Source organism: Pan paniscus, chromosome 3 (genome assembly GCF_029289425.2).
Source record: "Pan paniscus chromosome 3, NHGRI_mPanPan1-v2.0_pri, whole genome shotgun sequence".
NCBI lineage: Eukaryota > Metazoa > Chordata > Mammalia > Primates > Hominidae > Pan > Pan paniscus.
Window position 1 is genome coordinate 81,771,134 of NC_073252.2, and position 21,895 is coordinate 81,793,028.

At 32.9% G+C, this 21,895-nt stretch overlaps 1 protein-coding gene across 1 annotated transcript in view; it reads left to right on the forward strand.

Moving 5' to 3' along the window:
- Positions 1-21,895, forward strand: part of GABRG1 (gamma-aminobutyric acid type A receptor subunit gamma1) — an 86,787-nt gene that overhangs the window by 24,652 nt on the left and 40,240 nt on the right. Inside the window, exons 2-3 of the mRNA XM_003816031.4 lie at positions 2,112-2,260; positions 15,221-15,288. Coding sequence (XP_003816079.1) covers positions 2,112-2,260; positions 15,221-15,288 — 217 coding nt within the window. The remainder of the gene's footprint in view (positions 1-2,111; positions 2,261-15,220; positions 15,289-21,895) is intronic.

The following is a 21,895-nucleotide window of genomic DNA, read 5'->3' on the forward strand; positions in this document are numbered from 1 at the left end:
TCCAACCCTAAATATTTATGTCTCACTCAGATTACATGTCCATTGTAGTTCAGCTGTGGCTCTGTCCAAGTCACCTTCACTCTGAGAGCGAAGTAATGGAGTAGCCTGTGAGTATGGCTGAGTATCACCTGGCAGAAGGACAAGAGAGATGTAATAAACTTCACTGACACTAAACCCACTGCTTGGTAGTGATGCATGTCAGTTATATACCATTAGCCCAAGTCAATCACAGGGTCAGACCTGAGTTCAACAGGACAGGGATGTATAATCCTCCTGCTGGAAGGAGTATTGCAAATTACAGACAAGTTAAAAGTTAGTGGGGTGAGAAGCATAATTATTTCACAAGAAGAGGAGAAACATTGTTAATAATACACTGTTATTAATCCGTGGAAGATAACTATTAATATAATTATTATAAAGATGAAATAATATAGTAAATTCTTTGAAAGTAAAATTTTAATTTATGATGTTAAAATCTCATAAAAATTTTTTATGACAATATAAGGATTTTTACTTCACAAGCATCTTCATAAGCATCTTAACAAAAATATTTTCACGAGACACAAAATAGAGGGCAATGTGAATCTGATGATACAATGAAGTGCCCCAACCCCCCAACCATTGTACAGATAGCCTACAAAGCAGATGTGATATCCAGGTTTTTATAGCTGATGTTTGGGAAATGGAACTGAAAATTCAGGATTTGTTTGGCCACTCCACTTTCTTTCACAAAATGAGAAGGCAAGCACTAAAAAAATACTAAAGAGGTGGCAATCAAAAGTAGTAATACTTCTCTCAAGACCAGGGTAGTCCAACATAAACATCTCGGACTGGCATGTTCTCTTGTATTCTCATGCTTGATGTATTTCTTAGCAATTCAAATCAGCTTGAGAGGTTACGGATAAAAGGAGTTGGGGCTGCATTTGCTAAGGTGTTTAGATTCAAAGCAAAAGAGGTCTGAATAGATACTGTAGAAAGCATTAAGTATTTACTGTTTGAGGGAAACACATCTTTGAAATATATGTGAATAATCTGGAAAATTACAGATTTACTTGATTTTACCAATGTTAGTGTTTAGTTTTTTGGACCCCTTTTCACTGGAGCATGAGGGATTTCCTAAAATGGGTGTGTTGTTAAGTCTAGAATGACCTTACTCAAAAGAAGATGGCGTTACTTATGGGCAATAAAGAGAAGAGTAATTTATTACCTTTGATGAATTGTTGATGAATATCTTTATTACTGGATGTTTCTATCACAATTCAGAAGTCAGCTGAATCTTTTCACTTTTAAGCACACAGGTGTATCAGAAAGCAATAGTTGGAGAGGCAATGTTTGAGTCTCAGTTTTGCTAATAAATAGATTTGTGTTTTGGCTATTTTTCTGTGGTCCTTGGTTTTCTCAGTTATAAAATAAAGGAAGAGAGTTATTTGATCTCCCCAATATCACTTCTAGTAAAATGTGATAGTTATGCCTCCTCCCAAATATATGTGCAAGATCAGTCACCTGTTGATAATTTGATGATTATAAAATCTTTGACAAAGTTCTTGGAAAAAGATGGCTGGGTTCTTCCGACTTAAAAGAAGTGAGCAACAGTATGTACAACAAACATGTTTTCCTTTTTATTCAAACCTTTCTTTACTCAATTTTTCTTAATTCTTCTTTTCTACACATCCATTTTTTGTACATTTTACCAGACGAATTATTACATCTTTTCCTGTAATTCTTTACCTTTTAATTTTAATTTTTGGTTGTGATGGTTTAAGGTCACCACATATGGGTGCACAGATTTTATGTTATACAAATTTAGGGGACACCAGTCATATTTCGGTGGAATAATTTTTATGAATGTTAACGACAGTTGTGGGAGTGGTCAAAATTTACTTTATTATTTTAATATTGTGTATTTCTTGCACAGAATTCTCATTTTTTGCGTATTATATCAGGGCACTTTGTATGACAAATGTATTGGTCTTACTAAATGTAATGTTAGTGTAATACCTTTTTGTCTGCCATTATTACTTTCTTACTCAATTGTAACATACTTAAACTATACTTTTATACATGATTTGATTGAACCTTCCACCATCCATTTTTTTCTTTGAATTATTTAGTGTTGATAAGGCAGACGATGAAGATGATGAGGATTTAACGGTGAACAAAACCTGGGTCTTGGCCCCAAAAATTCATGAAGGAGATATCACACAAATTCTGAATTCATTGCTTCAAGGCTATGACAATAAACTTCGTCCAGATATAGGAGGTAAGTTTGAGTTACCATTCTGGGATTTTGATGACCATTAAACATATCATTACTGGTACTATTTTAATCATTATTTCTTATTCCTTGAGTGTCTGATGTATGTCAGAGGATCTGCTGAATTTGAAGATTATTGGTTAGAATGGTCACTAATGTTTTGAGGAGTTCACAGTCTGAAATAAGAAAAAAGAAAAAAATTAATGTAATTATTTTCCAACTGCTACAACAATATCTGACAGAGTTTTGATAAAACTGCCTAAGACTGAGAAATATTTCATAAAAGAGCTAATATTTGAAAGATAAGATACAGAATAATGACAATTTTTATAAATAATGAATATTTTATATTCTCATTTCCAAAATTATAATTTTTCATGCCATATTGCACTGGGTAAGATTAGAGTATAACGTTGAATAATCTCAAATTGTTCCTGATATCTGGAAAGGTAATCCCTATTTCACTAGTAGGTATGATGCTTGCTTAAATTTTTTTTTAAGGACACTTTTTTTGGTTAACTTCTCTTCTTATTTTGCTAGGGTTCTTTCTTTCCCTACACATCTACAAGTATGTGTGATGTGAAAACACAGTCTTCAAAACAGGTTTCTTTCTGGGTAGAGAAAAATATCAGAAAGCTAGACAGAAGTGTGTTTAAGAAACTGAGGAGTGATAGGGAAAAGAAATAAAAGGGAGAATTTTGTGCTCAACCCTAGCATCATATATTAGTAGTATTTGCTATGTATCTATATGGGCAGTGAATTTCTTGCATTTAATTAATATTTGTTTTATTTTAGTATTTTGGAAGCTTCCTGTTTTTGTTCTAGTTTTACCTTCGTACTTTTATCTTAATAGCCTTAGTCTTTCATTTATTAGCCCTTTACTCGGGATTCTCAGTTGTTATTGATATTATTTAACTCCCACATACTGTCCATACAACAATTAATGATATTTTTCTATTTTCTTTTTTCCTTCTCCTTTGCTTTATTATTTTTAATTATATATTTTCTGCTTTGTCACAACATGTAATATTTGTAAATTTGTTTAACACCATTTTCCCAATCTTTGCTTTAGTCTTTAGGCTCTTTCAATATATGCTGGAGGCTACACTCTTTAGGAAACTAACACAAGAACACAAAACCAAATACCACCCATTCTCACTTATAAGCGGGAGCTAAATGATGAGAATTCATGAACACCAAGAAAGGAATAACAGACACTGGGTGGGGGGTGGGAAGGAGGAGAGGAGCAAAAAAGATAACTATTGGGTAATGGGCTTTATACCTGGGTGAGAAAATAATCTTTACAGGAAAACCCCTGTGAAATGAATTCACTTATGTAACAAACCTTCATTTGTAACCCCAAACCTAAAATAAAACTTAAATACTAATTTAAAAAATTCTCATCATTGGTATATTTTGCTAAAGTTATTTTAGTCATCTCTTTATTGAGTAGATTTTTCAGAAAGTTGTTGCATGTAAAATTATTTTTTCTATTGATTTGAAACTTGAAGGACATAGTGGCTACATAGAAAATCCTCAATTTATGTTTTCTTTCACTGACTTTTCACTTTAATAGCCTAATTGCGCTGGTAACTTGCTTTGTGTGTTATTTTTGAAAAGTCTAATGCCAGTCTATTATTCAGTCCTTGTAATTTACTTAGTCTTTTTTTTTCCTCCTGGAAGCCTTTAGGATTTTTTAAGAAAGGTTTCAACTGAAGTCTTTACTTAGTATATGTTTCAGAGCTGTTCAATTTGGGTAGCCGTTTTTCTAGACATTGATACATTTTTTCAAAATATAATTTCAGGTTTTCTTTTCAACCTTGGGAAAATGTATTTACTTCTGTATTTATTTATTTAGGAACATAAAGTTGCATATTTGTTCTGTTACATTGTTTTGGTTTTCTTCTTCATGAATTCCCACTATAGGTATGTTAGTCACACTTTGCCTGCCTTGTATTTGCACAATATTCTCTCTGACTTTCTGACTTCTCTTCATCTCATTTGTATTCTCTTCATTATTTTCCTGCCTATTATTAAACTGTTTTTAGTTGATTCATTGGTGACCATCAAATTTTGTCTTTTTCTTCTATTTTTTAAAGTTCAACCAATTTTTTATTTATTTCTTACTTTTTGTGTATTTGTGTGTGCGTGAGAAATGTATTTATCTTGCTTAGTTTCTGAATTATTTTATTCAAGGTGATTTTTTCTTATTCCTAAATTTTTGTTTGAATATACTTCACTGTGGGGAGTATTTTCTTACAGTTTCTTCTGCTTATTATTTTGTGTGGGAATTTTCCACAATTGATTTGTATTGGATCTTCATATCTTAATTCTGCAATAATTATTTTGTCCTTTTAATTTTGTGGTTTCTGGGTGTTCTACAAGATCTTAGCTTATTGATGTATTTTAATGTCACGATAGCAAAGTTCAGATACTTTGGATTTGATTGTGGTGTTGGGGTGTATTTATTTTGTGGTCGGGGAGAAATTCTGTTACTTCCAATTCATTGATTCTTCTTTTCCTTGTAGAAGCATGAGGTACTCCCCTTGACTTTTCCTTGTCACTATACTATTTCCTAAGCTCACTTCTGCTTTTGTTTTTGACATTTTTCTTGGCCCAGAAACAACCTATTTTGAACATCACTCTTTGACATCACACATACTTGTAGATCCTTTTCCTCTTAGTTCTTGTGCTGGTCTCCAAATACATGTTTAAATACTTTCATATTAACAGTACATTTACTTTCTTCAGTGAACTCTGGGATCGACCTTAGGCCCATCACTGACTCCCTTCTGTCTTCTACAGAGCCTATTTCAGGCTGCTGTGCCCACCATAAACTGTTGCCTTAGAGTAGAGATGAGACAATGTTTGAAAGATTTCTTTCCAGATTTGGTATTTGGGGTTTTATTTGTTTGCTTGTTTGACATTTACAGTCATTTTGAAGTGTGGGCATTTTTTGTCTTTAAGTTATACTGAGAACTTAATTTTTGTTTACTTCTACTTTTCTCTTTTTTTATATACATTTTTGAAGGAAATATTGGGAGATGAAGACACAGGGAATTTATGTAAATTTTCTCATGTACTGCTTTAGACTTTTACGATTTATTTCTTTGTAATTTCTTCTTTGTCACATGCAGTAGTTAGTGAATATTGTTTAATTTCAAAAATTAGCCTGTGTTCTAGGTATATTTTTGTTATTGGTATCTACATTAATTTAATCTGGGTCTGAAAACATAAACTTAAGTCAGATTTATAATTCTTGTTGCTCAAATGTATAGATGTATAATCCTATACATCTACTGAGAGAGGTGTGTTAAAAATCTCTGACTACAATGATTGACTTAGCCTTTAAAAATTTTTAGTCCAGTAAGATTTTGCTTTATACATATTGAAACCGTTTTAGGTACACACAAATTTTGGATTGTTTTGTCTCCTTTTTTAAAAAAAGTTTTACTTTTATTTTTATGGATACATAGTGGATGTATATATTTATGGGGTACATGAGGTATTTTTATATACACATAGAATGTGTAATAATCACATCAGGATAAATGGGGTAGTCACCTCGAGTATTTATCATTTCTTTTTGGTACGAACATTCCAGTTATACTCTTTTGGTTATTTTTAAATGTATGATATATTATTATTGACTGTAGTCACCCTGCTATGCTATCAAATAATAGATATTATTTATTGTATCTGACTATATTTTCATACACATTAACCATCCCCACTCCCCTACCTCACTACCCTCTGGTAACCATCATTCTATTCTAACTCTATGAGTTCAATTGTTTTGATTTTCAACCCCTACAAATGAGTGAGAACATGTGACATATACCAAATTTTCTTTGCGATGGTTACACCTTCTGTTGAATAGTAGTTTTATCATTAGGAAACAATCTTTCTGGTCTGTAGAATACATTTTGCTATAACATTTAATTTGATTGGTATTATATATCTATATGTGTTTTCTTTGAGTTATGATTTGACTTTTTTTTTTTTTTTAAGATGGAGTTTCGCTGTTGTTGCCCAGGCTGGAGTACAATGGTGCGATCTTGGCTCAATGCAACCTCCTCCTTCTGGGTTCAAGCAATTCTCCTGTCTCAGCCTCCTGAGTAGCTGGGATTATAGGCATGCGCCACCATGTCCGGCTAATTTTGTATTTTTAGTAGAGACGGAGTTTCTCCATGTTGGTCAGGCTGGTCTCAAACTCCTGACCTCAGGTGACCCACCCACCTCGGCCTTCTAAAGGGCTGGGATTACAGGTGTGAGCCACCGCTCCTGGCCAATTTGATTTTTTAATATCTTTTTTTCATACTTTAGTTTTCAGTATTTTTGTGTCCTTCATTAAGTAATTTCTTTTAGGAAATATGTATATTGTTCCTATTTCCTAATTATCAAGTCTGGCAATTATTTTCTTTTAAATGGAGTGGTTAATGCAGATATGTTTAAGGTAATTATTGAATATTTTGTGTTAAATCTACTACCTTTCTATTGTTTTCTGTTTTGTTAAGCTATTTAATTTGTTCTCTATTGCTTATATTTTTCTCTATTCTTTCCTTTTTTGAATTCATTAAATATTTGCAGTTTTATTTTATCCTTCTATCATTGCATTGTACACATATTCATTTATAAATTTTAGTCAGTAAAATATGCACTTTATTAGATTTAATCATAAATCAGTAACTTTATCATAATTCAAAGAAATTTCAAACCTTTTTCCATAAACTACAGTGTCATTTTGCTATTATGCCCATATGTTTTATTCTATATTTATCTGAAATACCAAAATACTTGATTATTATTGTTTTAAGGTGTTTAAAAGCAATTAACTTATACCAATAAATTATCATTTCTGGTGTTAATTCCTTTCTTAAATACCCTATTTCCATTTAGAAATATATTCTCTGCAGTATTTCTTTTGGTGCAAGTCTCTCAAAATGGAGTATTTCAGTTTTATATGAAAATTATTTTGTGTTGCCTTCATTTTGAATATTTCCAATCGATATGGAAACCCTGTTATTTCCTTTCCAAACTTCATAAATATCACTCAATTTTCTCCTGACTTTTACTATTTCTGTTGAAAAGTCACATTTCAACATTAATCTTGCTATTTTGAAGATAAAATGTATTTTATCTCTGGACAATTTTAACATTTTCTTAGTCTTTGATTTTCTACCATTTTATTTTAGTGTGCCTAGATTTGTTTTGTTTTCATATTTATATTGAGGAGTTTACAGAGCTTCTTGAATCTGTGGGTTGAAACATAGCTGCTTTTGAAATTCTCGGCCTGTATTTCATCAGACATTTTTCTTCTGTCTCAATTTCTCTGCAACTCCACTTGCGGGTATGTTTGACCCCTGCTATGTCATTACATCTCATACGCTCTTCTATAATTTTCTCTCTATTTGTGTTTCAATCTGCTCTTTATTACCGACCTAATTTCCCGTTCAATGTTTCTCACTGGTAGTATTTACACCTGATTTTTAAATCAATTTCAGGTATACTATAATATTTGCAATCTTTTCTTCTATTTTCTTATATTTATTAACAGAAGTTATTTTAAAATCTTTGATCATTACGATGTCTTGATAACTTGAGTAACTTTTTAAAATTTTCTTTTCCATTGTTTCTCTCTGTTTAAGGTTATGTGGTTGTATTTCATGGAATGTGTCTTAATTTTGTGTTGAATGCGAGTAGGGTATGTGAAAAATAATGGAGATTCTACATGATATTATTTTATTCCAGAGAGGACTTAATTTTGTTTCGATAGTCAGGTTGAGTAAAGAAAATCACTGTCATTTGGTCAGAACTAGCGTAATTTCCTTGGTAAAACTTTTATTTTGCCTAAGACACAACCATTTGAGATGTCTGGACTGACAGCCTGAGGTTTATATCAGGATCCTCTCTCCTTGGTTAGCCAGACATCCCTAAAATAGCTCGACTCTCTTCCTGTTGTTTTAGATGCTTAGGAGCTGCTTACATTTGGTTTGTCAACATCACATATGTTCAATTTAGGAAACAGCAAATGCCTTGAGGGGAAATCCCATGTAGAATGTCCGATTAAATTCCGTGTGTGTGTGTGTGTGTGTGTGTGTGTGTGTGTGTGTGTATTCCAGGGAAGTCCTAGCTGTCCTGATAGCCCTTAATTCAAAGTTTTGTCTCTCCAGCCAAATAAAAGATCTAAAAGCTCTAAGATGATCTGTTCTGTTCAGTCACTATTGCTGTGCTGTCAAACAGCAAATATACCAAGGGGAAAAAGTGGCCAAAGAATAATGTAGAACTCACGTCATTTTCATTATTTTCAGGGAATTGTTACATCAAATTCTGGCTATCTTATTTGCTCTGCTTTCTTCACCATCTGTGTGTGTTTATTTAAAAAAAATTTACAGTTTTCTTAATTGGGTTGGATATTTTGATATCAATTAAACCACAAAGGAAGCATCAGAAGTCTGTATTTCTGTTTTACTCCTTATACTTTACTATTATTATTTTGTGTCTGTTTCTCTATATATAGAGAACTATATATAGTTCCCTAAAACTATAAATCACTGTATTCCTAATTGCTAAATCAATGCTTAAAATATAAACTAGGTTCTCTTAATATTTACTAAGTATTTGTAGAATAGAATCCATTGTATATAGTCTTTTTTAGTCCATGTGTAGGTATTTTGATAGTTGCCCTACTCCATGAGTTTTGCATTTTAAGTACATTTATTTCAGATCAAGCTATGAATGCTCAAATTTTATATACAATTGTGATAGCATCACTGTGTTTAATACATTAGGTTAAATATGTCCTGGATACCTTGATAACTGTATCATGCATAGTAGCATTTTTTTCTGTGCATCTGACTACATCATAGGTGACTTAATTGTTGAAGTAATTTTTGTATGTATCACTTTCTGTCCAAAATATGTTTTAGTACCCTTTGTCTTTGGTAATGCTATGAAAACTTACAAAACCAACTTATTGAGGTCTTCTGAACTTAATGGAGAATTAACATAGAAAGGTTTTGTTCATCCAGTTAAGCTTCCATTGCTTTATGATAAATATTATTTTCCTATGTTTTTATTTTTTTGAGGCATGGTCTCATGCTGTCATCCAGGCTGGAGTGCAGTTGTGTGATCACAGCTCACTGCAGCTTCAACCTCCTGGGGCTTAGCTGATCCCTCCACCTCAGCCTGCTGAGTAATTGGTACTACAAGCGAGCCACACCCCGCACAGCTAATTGCTGTATTTTTTGTAGAGACAGGGTTTCACCATGTTGCCCAGGCTGATCTCAAACTCCTGAGCTCAAGCGATCTGCCTGCCCCAGCCTCCCAAAGTGCTGGGATTACTGGCATAAGCCACCATGCCTAGCCTATTTTCCTGCTTCTTAACAACTTTACAAGTAGATTCTATGACTTTCCAAACAGTTTCAGTTATTTAAATAGTTCAACCTAATATAAAAATTTAATATCCAGATTAAAAGACATCCTCTCTTGACACACAGGTAAGACAAGCACCACTAGGGTGACACTGTGGGGGTCGGAGGATGGTAAGAAAGGGAGTAGTGTGGCTTGTTGTTTTATTCCATCTCTTTATCTCTTCTATATTTCTAGTGATGGGGACATGGGGGAGATATAAAGAAGACTGGTCTACGTTTTAACTGGGCATAGTTGCAACCTTAGTCTTGTTACTTGTTACTTCTTTTTGGGGTAACATCAACTGGCCTTAGGTGTAAGTTAAAGGCTTGACGTATAAATAATGACTTTTATGGTTAGGAGGTATAAATAATTTTTTGTTGTTTTTCATAGGCATTTTATATGGCTCAATTCCCTGGCTTGGGAAATCTGGATGCTCTTCTGTATCTTCCACCTGTCTTAACTCCTTTCATCAGCAATCTAGTCTGAAGATATGTGCTGCTGATGCACAACTCTCTTGAGGTCAAAAAACCTGTGAGACGCTGCTAACCAAGTTATTTTCTTTTGGCGTGCTTTATACCCGCAAGAAAATAAAATATCCTAAAAGTGCTAAAGAGTAGGTGTGCAGCTCTTCCTCTGCTTTTTCTTCTTTAAGTCCTATCACTTCTATTTTTCCTTTTCCCTGATCAGGTATGGGAGCAAGAGCAGGTTGCCAAGTCTGCTGCCTAAACATATATTTAAGTAGAGAATGAGAAACCAGCCTTCAATTTTCCTGAGAAGACATTCTTGGGAATACACACACACACACACACACACACACACGCCATTTAAATATAGATATATGGTGTGTGTGTGTGTGTGTGTATTTTATAGTGGGATATACACTATACCATGCCTATATTGTAAGGTGCGAAAAGTAATTATAATGAAATATTTGGCATTCTATATGCGAATGCTCAGGTTTAACTACACTGAAAGAAATTATGAAGCTTCCAGATGCTTGCATTTATACACAGAATGACTGCATATTGGAAAGCCTGCATAAGTCAAGAGATATAAATGTGTCTTATCAGTGACTCCAGTACTATGAGCAACATTGTAATTGGTGATATGGCTATCTAAAATGGTGTACAACATTTTGTAAAATTCAGAACAAAATAAATACCATCTTCCTGTGTTTTATTTTTCAGGAATTCCTGGCAAACACAGAACTACTTTGTGTTTATGTGTAAAAAAAACTTATTTTCTAGGTTCAGACTATAAGGCATACTGTTTTACCTATATGAATGCTAGACAGGATATTCAAAATCTTGTTAAATGTGGGACAATTTTTCATTACATATGACTGTTTTATGAAGTTCAAGCACTTCATCCACTAAACACTACTACTAACAATCTGAATTTTTGTGATGAACACAAACAGCTGCCCAGAAATTTTCAAAATAATTTACAGGCGACATGGTGTTCTCATTGAGAACCACTGGTGAACACTGTTCATTAAAACTTACTGAAATGATAGAAATGTTGTTCTGTATTGACCATTTTTGGAAGCACTGGCCACAAGTGGCTGTTCTGTACTTGAAATGTGATTAGTGTGGTTAAGAAATATTTTTATTTCATTTAAATGCAATTAATTTCTATTTAAATTTAAACAGCCATATGTTTCTACTGGCTACAGTATTAGACAGCTCAGCCTTAAGAATCTACTTATCCCTATGTACGTTTTCATCCACATATATCTAAATGTAACCTGGGAAGGTTGATTGTCAAGTGGTGTTTGACATTTCCTTGTTAATTAAGGTCTCACCAGAAGTATCTAAACTCGAGCTTGGCATCTATCTTTGGGTCAAAGACTTCTGCTGTATAGTCTAGGGAAACTGGAACATGTTAATCATAATTATTTCAAAGTCTATATGTGATATGGACCTGGAGTTTTCCTTCTTGGGACATGTTTATAAGCTCTACCATTTAATAACTATAGGCTTTCTGTTAACTAGATCGATATTTTATTTTTCTCAATTTTATAACCTGTAAAATTATTTTCATTTTTATTTACTTTTGAAAAATGTACCTCCTCCTGACTTTTTCCTGATTCATGGATTATTTTTTAAATGTTATTTAATTTCAAAATATTTAGAGATTTTTAAAGATATCTTTTTTATTAATGACTTCTATTTTAACTTTGTTGTGGTCAGAGAATATACTTATATTATTTCAACCTTATATAAGCAAGACACAATAATGAAAACCAGGAAGATAATATTGATATATTACTACCAGTGAATACTTGGCCCCACTTCCCAATTGTCTCAATAACGTATTCACAGAAGGATGATTGAGTTCAGAAATAATATTACATTTTTGTTGCTTTACTAGTGAATTTCACCACATATAGAAGAAAGAACTACTATAAGTCTTACACAAATTCTTTAAAAAAATAGAGAAAGGATACTCAACTCATTTTACTAAACCAGCAAAATCCTGATAACTAAACCAGACAGGGATATTACAAGAAAAAAAAATATACACTCGTATCTCTCATGAATGTATCGGTTGAATGAAACCGTTGGTACATTTATGAGAAGCAATTATTTGCAGGTAAAAACAGTTGACTCCCTGAATAAACTTTCAGAAAATCATCATAGAGGCTGCTCTGCCTATGGAGTAGCCATTCTTTTATTCCTTTGCTTTCTAAAAAAAAAAAAAAACTTGCTTTCACAATAAAAGAAAATATTCATAGAAATTTGAGTAGGTTGATAAAAATAAACCTGTATATGGGCAAGGACCAGAAGAGAGTCCAAAAGCAATCAGTTGTGTAAGAGTATTCCCACTAGGTGGTTGCTTGCTTTCTTGGAATTGTACCTATATCATTTACAAACAATAATATACTTGGTGAAATGAAATATTTAAATTTGAAGTAAAATTTATATAACATAAAGAAAAAAAAATTATGTGTGATAACTGCAATATCTGAATAAGTGGGACTATTTCTCTTTTTAAAGGCCTATTCTGTGACAATAAGAAAAGTCTATAAAACTCTCCAGGATTAGAGTTTTTAATTGACCTAAATTAATTTTAATATACAAAAGTGACCAAAAAGCTACATAATCTGCTAAAGATATCTTAGTGAAATTAGAATAGTGTGTCCAAGAAAGCATGGTTAAAATCAATTATAAAGAAAAGATTTTAAAAATCTATCGTAGTTTATATTTTCTCACTGATATACCAATTACCCACCTCTACAATTGGCTGTCCTAACTATTGCCTTTGCTACTTGGAATCTGAATGTGGAAACTTTATTGATCACACAGCTTTTTTCTTTTTAAAATTTTAAACTTTTCTTCCTATTTCTGTTTTCTGGATGTTCTTTAAATTGCCCTGAACCTCTATTCTTTCTATATACTGACTCCCACTGGGAGAATATCTACTTATATCCTGTTGAGCAACTTAAAGCAAAGTACTTAGAATAACAGCACAGAAAGAAACCTTGCAAAAATAATCCAGTATCATCTCTACCTGCCTTCACATTTATATATACATATGTGATTTGCCATGGCAGTACATGGTTTTCTCATGCATTGTTATGCTATTGCAAAAAAGAGATCTTTGATCTCCATGTGTATTGATGAATTAAACATAGTCTGTGCTTACTTTCAAGATGTTATTTAGAGTCTGGAATGACAATTTTCTGTTAGTTTTATTTTTCTAGTTTTAAATTAAAATATAATGTCTTAGTTTTTGAACATCACTCATATCTTGCAATTGAATAAACTTTGGATTGAGAAAATCATAGTGCTAAGAAAGAGTACTTAGTCAATTTCCAAAAGCCTGTATTTTAAGTAATATTACTCATTAGTGTTGTTCATAGTATGAATCAAAGCAACAATGAGTCATTATTAAGAAGCAATTACAGATTTCTGTTTTTTTTTCTTAATTATATTTTAAAGCATATCACCAGCCGTGGTTTCAAAATTAATATGAAATATTTTAGTCTACTTCCTGGTTTATTCATCTTTGTGGGTTGCTGCTGCAGATTCAAGGATCAGATCAAATAGCATCTCAAGTTTACAAAATGGTGAACAGAATAACTCAAAAAGATTCGTCATAGCTTTCACATACATATTTAACAATTGTTAACTAAGTATCTTCTATATTAGTAGCAATATTGGACTTACTGATATGATTATTCTTTTGTCTCATTCTGGGTGCAATTGCTCTAAGCTCATCATAAAACACTTCAGTATCTCTGCTTCTGTGTAACTCATGCTAAAATGCCAGAGTTATTTTTCTAATGTATATGTTTATCTTATAATTGGCTAAGAAATGTTGATGTCAGGAAACCAAGACAGTTAACTCATATCTATAAACTCTGACATTGTAAATGTAGAAAACATTTATCCTCTAAAGAAAATTGTCCCAGGAACAAGTTCCCTCTCAATGTAGACAACGTTCAGCTTTGAATATGTGAAATAAAAGTAGGCACTCGGCGTTTGCTGATTTATCAGTTAAACTGAAAAAAAAATCTCTTATTATATAAGAATGGTATATTGTTTATACCAGTTATAACTACTTATAATTGGTAATAAATGTACTTACAGATGGAACTAATAAATCTATTGTCTCGTTGTTAATTGACTTTCATGAAAATCATTCTGTAAATCTAACTATAACTGGCTTAATTTTATATTTATTGGCTACAATTCTTAGCTAGTCAGAAACAAAGGAGAAACAGTTAAAGCAACTCATCTCAGAAGTCATCAGCCTATGTTAAATTGTAAAACCTTCTATAAATCATATGACCTACTTTTATTTAAGATATCTAATTGATGGCTAGCAAATGGAATTGCATTTTCAAGTATTGTGTAGGTCTAGAAACATAGTTTTGTGTACTAAAATTAAATCCGTGTTATTAAATATGTATGCAATATAATAAAATTTTTGCTTGAGGAAAAACAAACTATGTAAGTGTTGTGTGTTTTATTAAGTGTATTTTTAATTGCAAGGGGTAAAATATTGTTCTAAAATTTGATAGACATTGTTTTACAAAATGCTTCAAGTTTTTCACTGAAGTTTGGTAGCTTGAGGGCTCTGTCAGATTGAAAAATGCCAAGACCAGGAGACTGAGACTGAATAGATATTCAGCCTGCCAGACTTGTGTGTGTATTAAAAGAATAAATACATCTTGCCTGGTCAATCATAGCATTGCGATTATGAGTGATAAGTACTCGGTCATATAGGAAAAACAGATGAAGTTTGAAAAGGATAACTGAGCATGTATGACTAAAAACATGCCACAATAACAGAAACTTTCAGTCTACAAGGTCATTTTTCTGCATTATCTCATGTGCTTTATCTCTATATAATTATCTGTGACTGATTTGCAAACCAAAAAGATTGTTTTTTATAAAGGCTACATTTCTGCATTTCATAATAAAAGATGTTTTATGATTGAAGTGTTAATATATAAGTAGTTATTAAGATTTCTTTAAAACTAAGATTTATTTAAAACAATGTCTAATCATATCTTTGACCTTTCTTTTTGTTGATATTTTGCAGTGAGGCCCACAGTAATTGAAACTGATGTTTATGTAAACAGCATTGGACCAGTTGATCCAATTAATATGGTAAGTAAGAAATATTAAAAATAATAACTGCCACAGAGATCTCTCGTGTATACCTCCAAAATAGAATTCGCATGTGAGTAATTTTTTATAGTTAATTCTGAATGAATTCAGATCAACATGTACAATTACTTTGTGCCAGGTATTGGCAACTGGAGCTAAACTATACCTGTATCTAAGAATCTGTATCTTGTTATTCCAATGTGCTGTGTTTGGTAGAACTATGCAACGGCATAACAAATTATCATCTGATCCACCAAGAAGAGGTCCCTGAAGAAATCTGGAAAGAAAAGAAATCAGGAAGTCTGAGGGGAAAGTAGTCAATCAGAGAAAAAAAAAGACTTACTGGCAGAGAAAGCAGCATGCACAAAGTCACAGAGGAATGAAACAGCCTGATAAGATCAGGGGGACTTCCCGCAATTTGATGTTACTGGAATATAAAGTGTAAAGTAAGGAATTGAGGCAAAAGGGATATTTAAGGGTCTTATCAAGGACAGTCTTGTAAGCCATCATAATAGGATGCTTGTAAATTGTATTATCTATAAATTGTATCCCTTGGGAGAAGATAAATGACAGGAAACATTTTACCAGGGGAGTGTCAAATGCAGATGTACATTTTTAAATACATCTCTCTTATAGCAGTATAGAAGATGGAGGTAAGAGTCCAAGTTAGGGTTACAGAGATCCATTACAGGTTATTGTGTTAGTCTGGACAATAGATCTTCAAGGGCTTACCTACTGCAGTTGCAATCAAGCTGGAGATGAAAATAATACATTTTTTTCAAAATAGGTAATTTTTTGAGAATTTGGTGACTTATTAATTATGTGTAACCTGACTCCAAGGTATTGAAATGAAGAGACTTTGAAGATGGTAGAGTCATTATCAGATGTAGGAATACAGTGCAGGCCTATGTACCCCAAATGCTCATGGTGCATTCAGGAGGAATGGTCCAGCAGCATTTTGCCTTATAGATTTGCTATCAGGGAAGAAGTTAGGACAAAATATAGATGTAGATGAGAAAGAGAAAGGAGACAAGCAGTATATAATAAAGCTCAAGACATTAAGAATGTGTGAGATGATCTAAGAGAAGATTCAGATTAAGAAGATCACAGATCTGAGGACCAGATGGTGTAATGAGATGAATGTATGTAAAATATAGTTGCAAGAAAGAGAAGCACAGAAAGGGGACATATTCAGAAAAGTCAGAAGGGTAGGAGCAAAACCAAGAGAAGATGATATTATAAAATCTGAGAAAGTAAAGAGGATAAAGAAGGAGGGAATGATAATGAGTTACAAATGCACATGAGAATACAATAAAATGGATTAGATAGTGATAACTGGCATTGACAAGTAGGTGGTGTTGATTATCTTTGTTAGGAGAAATTCAGTTGGAATGGTGAAGGCAGGAAAGGGATAACAGCTGGATTGCATATCCCTCCTTCATCTTCAAAATTGATCTCATGTCCAAACTTTTTGCCATGGATCCCTGAGAATAAATATGGTTCCTGCAGGGATAGTGATGTAGTCATGTGCTGGTTTCTGGGTGCTAGGGAGTGAGTGGGAATGTAGATTTAATTTTATAAACTACTATTTTGAGAAACATGGCTTAGAAGAAGATGAGATAAGAGTATGGGAGTAGAGAAGGTAGAGGAGAGCAGAAGAGAAATAAGGGAGGGAGAGATAATTTGAGAAAATATCAAGACAAGACCATTTAGAATAAAAACTGAGAAAGTGTGATATTCATTTTTTATGTTTTATACATAGAATAAATAGTGTTTTATTACTAATGAAGAGCAAAATTAACAATGCCAATATGAGCAACCAGCATTATTTAAAAAAAGACTTCATAATGTTCAGTTCCAAACGCTAATAATCCCATTTCTGTGAGTTCAAACTACTAGATCCCATGGAATGCATTCAATAACGTCTTCTACTCCTCTCCTTCGCTTTTGCCTTTGGTATTTGTTCACTAGGGTTGCCACAACGAAGTAGCACAGACTGGTGGTTTAAGCAACAACAATCTATTTCTTGCAGTTATAGAGGCCAGAAGTCCAAGATCAAAGCCTTGGCTGGTTTGGTTTCTTTTTCGGTCTATGTCATTGGCTTGCAGACAGCTGCTTTCTCACTGTGTCCTTACATGGTCTTTTCTCTGTGCCTGTGCATCCCTGATATCTCTTTTTGTATCCAACTTTTCTCTTCTTATCACAAGTCATATTGCATTAGGGCCCACCCTAAAAGCCGCATCTTGACTTTAAAGGCTCCGCCTTTATATATAGTCACATTCTGAAGTTCTCGGGATTAAGTCTTCAACATATGAATTTAGGGGGTAACAGTTCAGCCCATAAGACATCCAAAGATAATTCTCAAATATCTTGCTGATTTTCCTCTTCATTTTATTTATTCAATATTATAACAGTCAAATCATCCCTTTATTACAGGCTTTACCACTTTATAGCTGGTGAAACTTTATAATATGCCTAACAGTTGCCTATGTCTGCTTACTCCTTTGGTGTGACAGTCACACTCAGTTTTTCTCCTACTCGATGTAATCTTCACATGACTCTCATTAACTTTTACAGCTGTCTGCACTGATTACTGTAGTGACAGCATTCTAGCCATGCCATAAGTGACATCTTTGTCACATTAGTGCAAGAAAATATGAACTGGCTGTGGATAAATTGAATTTGAGAGGATGAAGGAATGTTCCAATAGACTGACCTAGAAGTTAGTCTTAAATTAGGGGTTAAGATTCAGGGAAAAGTTGAGGCTGGGGCCAAATCTTTGTCAGGAATTTGCTAAACCTCTGTGAGATGGGGGAAAACAGCCTTAAAGTGAAGAGAGAAGAACAAAGAAATGAATAGCAGACCTTAGGGAACACATGTATTTAAGGATCTGAAAGATGAAGCTGAGATAGTAAATGAAACATCAAGGTTGGCAAGAAAGTGACAAAACAATGACTTGGAAACCAAGGGAAGAGAAAGTTTCAACAAATCTTTTCAGTATTAGTTCTACTCAAACAAATTACTATACAATAAGCTGATTTTTGCAAACAGAAAACTTCTAATATACACGTGTAATAGGTGCATTTTTAACAATATGCAAATATCAGATTTCATAAAGTAGTACATTGCTAAAATGTTATATTTCTTCTTTAGTGGAGTATTGTAATGTTTAGTTTCTAAGTAACCAATGCCTAGAGAAAAGAAGCCTGTTTGAGCATATGGGAATGTTGGCATTTTCATGAATTGTATATTTTTCGTTTGGGGTTTATGTTTTCAATTTGCATGAATACAATAAATAAAAATATGGTCATTAAAGTAAAGAGAAACAAGATTCAAGGATGTATTGGTATTCTAGAAACACTTTGACAAGAATGGCTATCACAGACTTTTACAATGATCTTCCTATATAAAAGATTAATGGTATTAAAGATTTAGTTTCCCCAGTGGAGCAAATTACACACTTGTAACCTTCAACAGTGATTGTTTAAAAAAACCTAATTAAATAAAATTGCTGTTGAAACTAGTGATACTAAAACAGTTGAAAATAAACAAATAAAAGAACCCCATGGAACACTTGATAATGTTTATTAAAAAGAAAAGCAATGTAATACTAGGGATGAATAAGAAATAGGTTAAGTAGAAGACTATTTTAACTAAACAATACAGGGAAATTAGAATTCACTTTTCATAAAATGAGCAAAATTGCTTTGAATGTGAGTGTAATCAAGGAAGCAGATTTGAGCATATTTAAGCAAGAGGGCGCCACCCCCTTAAGTACTCATATAATTTAAGTGACCAGTAAGAAACAAAATTGCTGCCACACCCAAGGAATACCTGAAAATACCAGGAACTGGAGGAGTCCCCAAAGCAATCTCCCCTTGTGGCTTTAAAAGGTAACCCTGCTAACATTATGATTTTGAACTTCTGGCCTCAGGAATTACAAGAGAAAAATTTCTGTTGTTTTAGTCTACCAAGTTTATGGTAACTTCTTGCTGCAACCTTAGGAAACCAATACATGTATTCTGAGTGAGATCCTCTTCCAAATGCAGTGTGATTTGTGGTCTATAAGTTCTCTATTCCAATTGGGGGCAAGCAAAATTTATTACTGTCTCTGACTTATCCATTCTCATCAATTCTTCATTCCAGATTTTGGGAATCTCAAAAGGTAGCACAATGATATAATACAACTAGAAACTTTGGAGACAAAGTTTGAATTAGAGTTTTAACCTTCCTAGCTCTGTGACCTTGAATGTGTTTCTTAATATCTCTTTACCTATGTTTCTACACCATAAAGTGGCAATAATGACTGTACCTACTTTATATGTTGTTATAAACAAACATTACTATAAAGTACTCTGAACAGTATCTAGCACATTATTATTGCTATTATAATTGGGACCGTCATTTAACTAGTATAATTTGGCAACTGAATGGGAGAACAGTTATTTGAAGGATAACAATTTCACTGAGGATGAAAATCATAATTTTTAATCTCTTTTAGCATAGGCTACTGAAGTGTGACTGTTGATTAAAAGTTAATACTGTTGTTTAAGATGGTAGATGAATTGTGTCCTCTGCCTCTCCAATGGAATAAAGTTTAATCTTATAAAAATGTAATAATAAATGATATTGAAAAGAAAAAAAAAGAAACAAAATTAATATATTAGTTTTTTTTAAGTTAGCCAAAATTTGTTTTGCTGCAAAATGGGTGTTTCTTTTTAAACTTGGATACATAAAATGCATTTCCATAGATTTCTGAATAATGCCTAAAACGACATTATTCTACAATGGAATATGCTTTTCTTTTTACAGTCAAAATGAGTAACAGATGCACTAATGAAGACTGGGGAAAAATAGAGTAACTTGGAAAGAAGCTGTTCAATTTTATATATGGTTTGATTATAACTATCTTCAATATAAGCAGAACAAAAATATGCAATCAGAATGACTTCAATTTGGTTATAACCATTTTGTCTCATAAACTCTAGTAACATGTTCTTGACTTCAAAGAACATGTTACTAGAGTTTATGAGACAAAATGGTTATAACCTCGTAACTTTTCAGATTTGGGGGATATTATGTATCTTTACTCTTCTGAGTAAATATCTCACGGTGTTGTGTACCCTCTGACTAGCAAGTACAACACTCAAGGGCCATAGCAATTCTTTAAAGCCAAGTCAAAATTGGTAAGAGCTCCAGGAAATTCAAGATGATATTACGGGTATCTAACAGGAGGCTACAGCATAAGATTAGTAAGTACAAAAGTAGCTACCACTAAAAATTCCAGGTATAATTTGGACATGAATTTAATTGTAGGAACTGGTATACCCTTATATAATCCAATATTAAGAGATGACTAATATAGAAACTTTGAAAGTAAGGGACAAGGAACAACTAATAAAAACTACTTAGATCCCAGTTCGCATCTGCAGAACTTAATTTAAATATTTTCCAATCACAAAAGTGATATATCACACAGTCCTAGAATATACTTCTGAAACTGGATAGAATCTTCCTGCTGGAAATTGAAACTGGGTAGAATCTTCGTGCTAGAAATTCTGATTCCTCTTAGTAACGGAGACAGGGCTGAGGAACAAGGGCACCAGTTACGAAGACGACAATTTAAAAAGGAGCTGGGAAGTCACCTGGGCTATACTTCAAAATAAGTGCGTGCTGGAGAGGACTACAAGGGGGTGAGCAGTAGGCAAAGAGGATCAGACTAACTTAGCAAATGACAGAATGCTTTCATTCTGGCCTGTGCAGAAATATGTAACAGGAATGCCCATTTTCAGAATCTTTTTTAACAGAAAACGAAAATCGAATTGCTTTCTACAAAAGGAAAAAAAAAAAACTTTTTAAACAAAAATGTATGTGGAGCTACAGAAGTCACAAACATTATTTATTATAGAATGTAAATGAGGGATTTTTCTCAATAATATTGTTTTTCCTTTATTTAAGTGAAATGGCCAAGTATCCAACCTTAATGTAGATAGGCTATGATTACTAACCCATAAGAAACTAGAAAAAATTGTAACCAATTCAAGACTGTCTACCTTGAGGTAACTATCTTGAAGTGTCAAAAAATTCAAAAAAATTTTAAATTTGTTTTATAAAAATTCAAAATATTGACTTTCAATATTTGACCAAAATCTATGGTCAAATAGCTTTAAGAGGCAGTTTGAAATGGTGAGAACTGACTTTTAAGTAAGCCTCTTTAACTTTTCAAACTCATTTTGATAATAAACTCTCAAGACATATAACTTGTATTTAAGCATTCTAAACATATGGAGAAAACTGGTGCTCATAGAGATATTCTTTCCATATAATTTATTCCATTTCAAGAAACACATGTTTCTAGGGTGGTTCATGCAATTGGTTCTAGCATTCCATAGGCTGATCTCTTTCTCACCCTCTCTTTTTCTCCCTGCCACCCTCCCTTTCTCTGTCCCTCTCTCCCTTGTATGTTTCTGGGCTTCTAGTTTTAGGAGATAAAACCTTTAGCTATAGTTTCTACACATCAAAGAAACCCTTTTTATTCATTTTACTATATTAACTGGAAAGAGTCAATTCTTGCCAAGTACATTAGCTTGAAGAATTTTGAAATGGC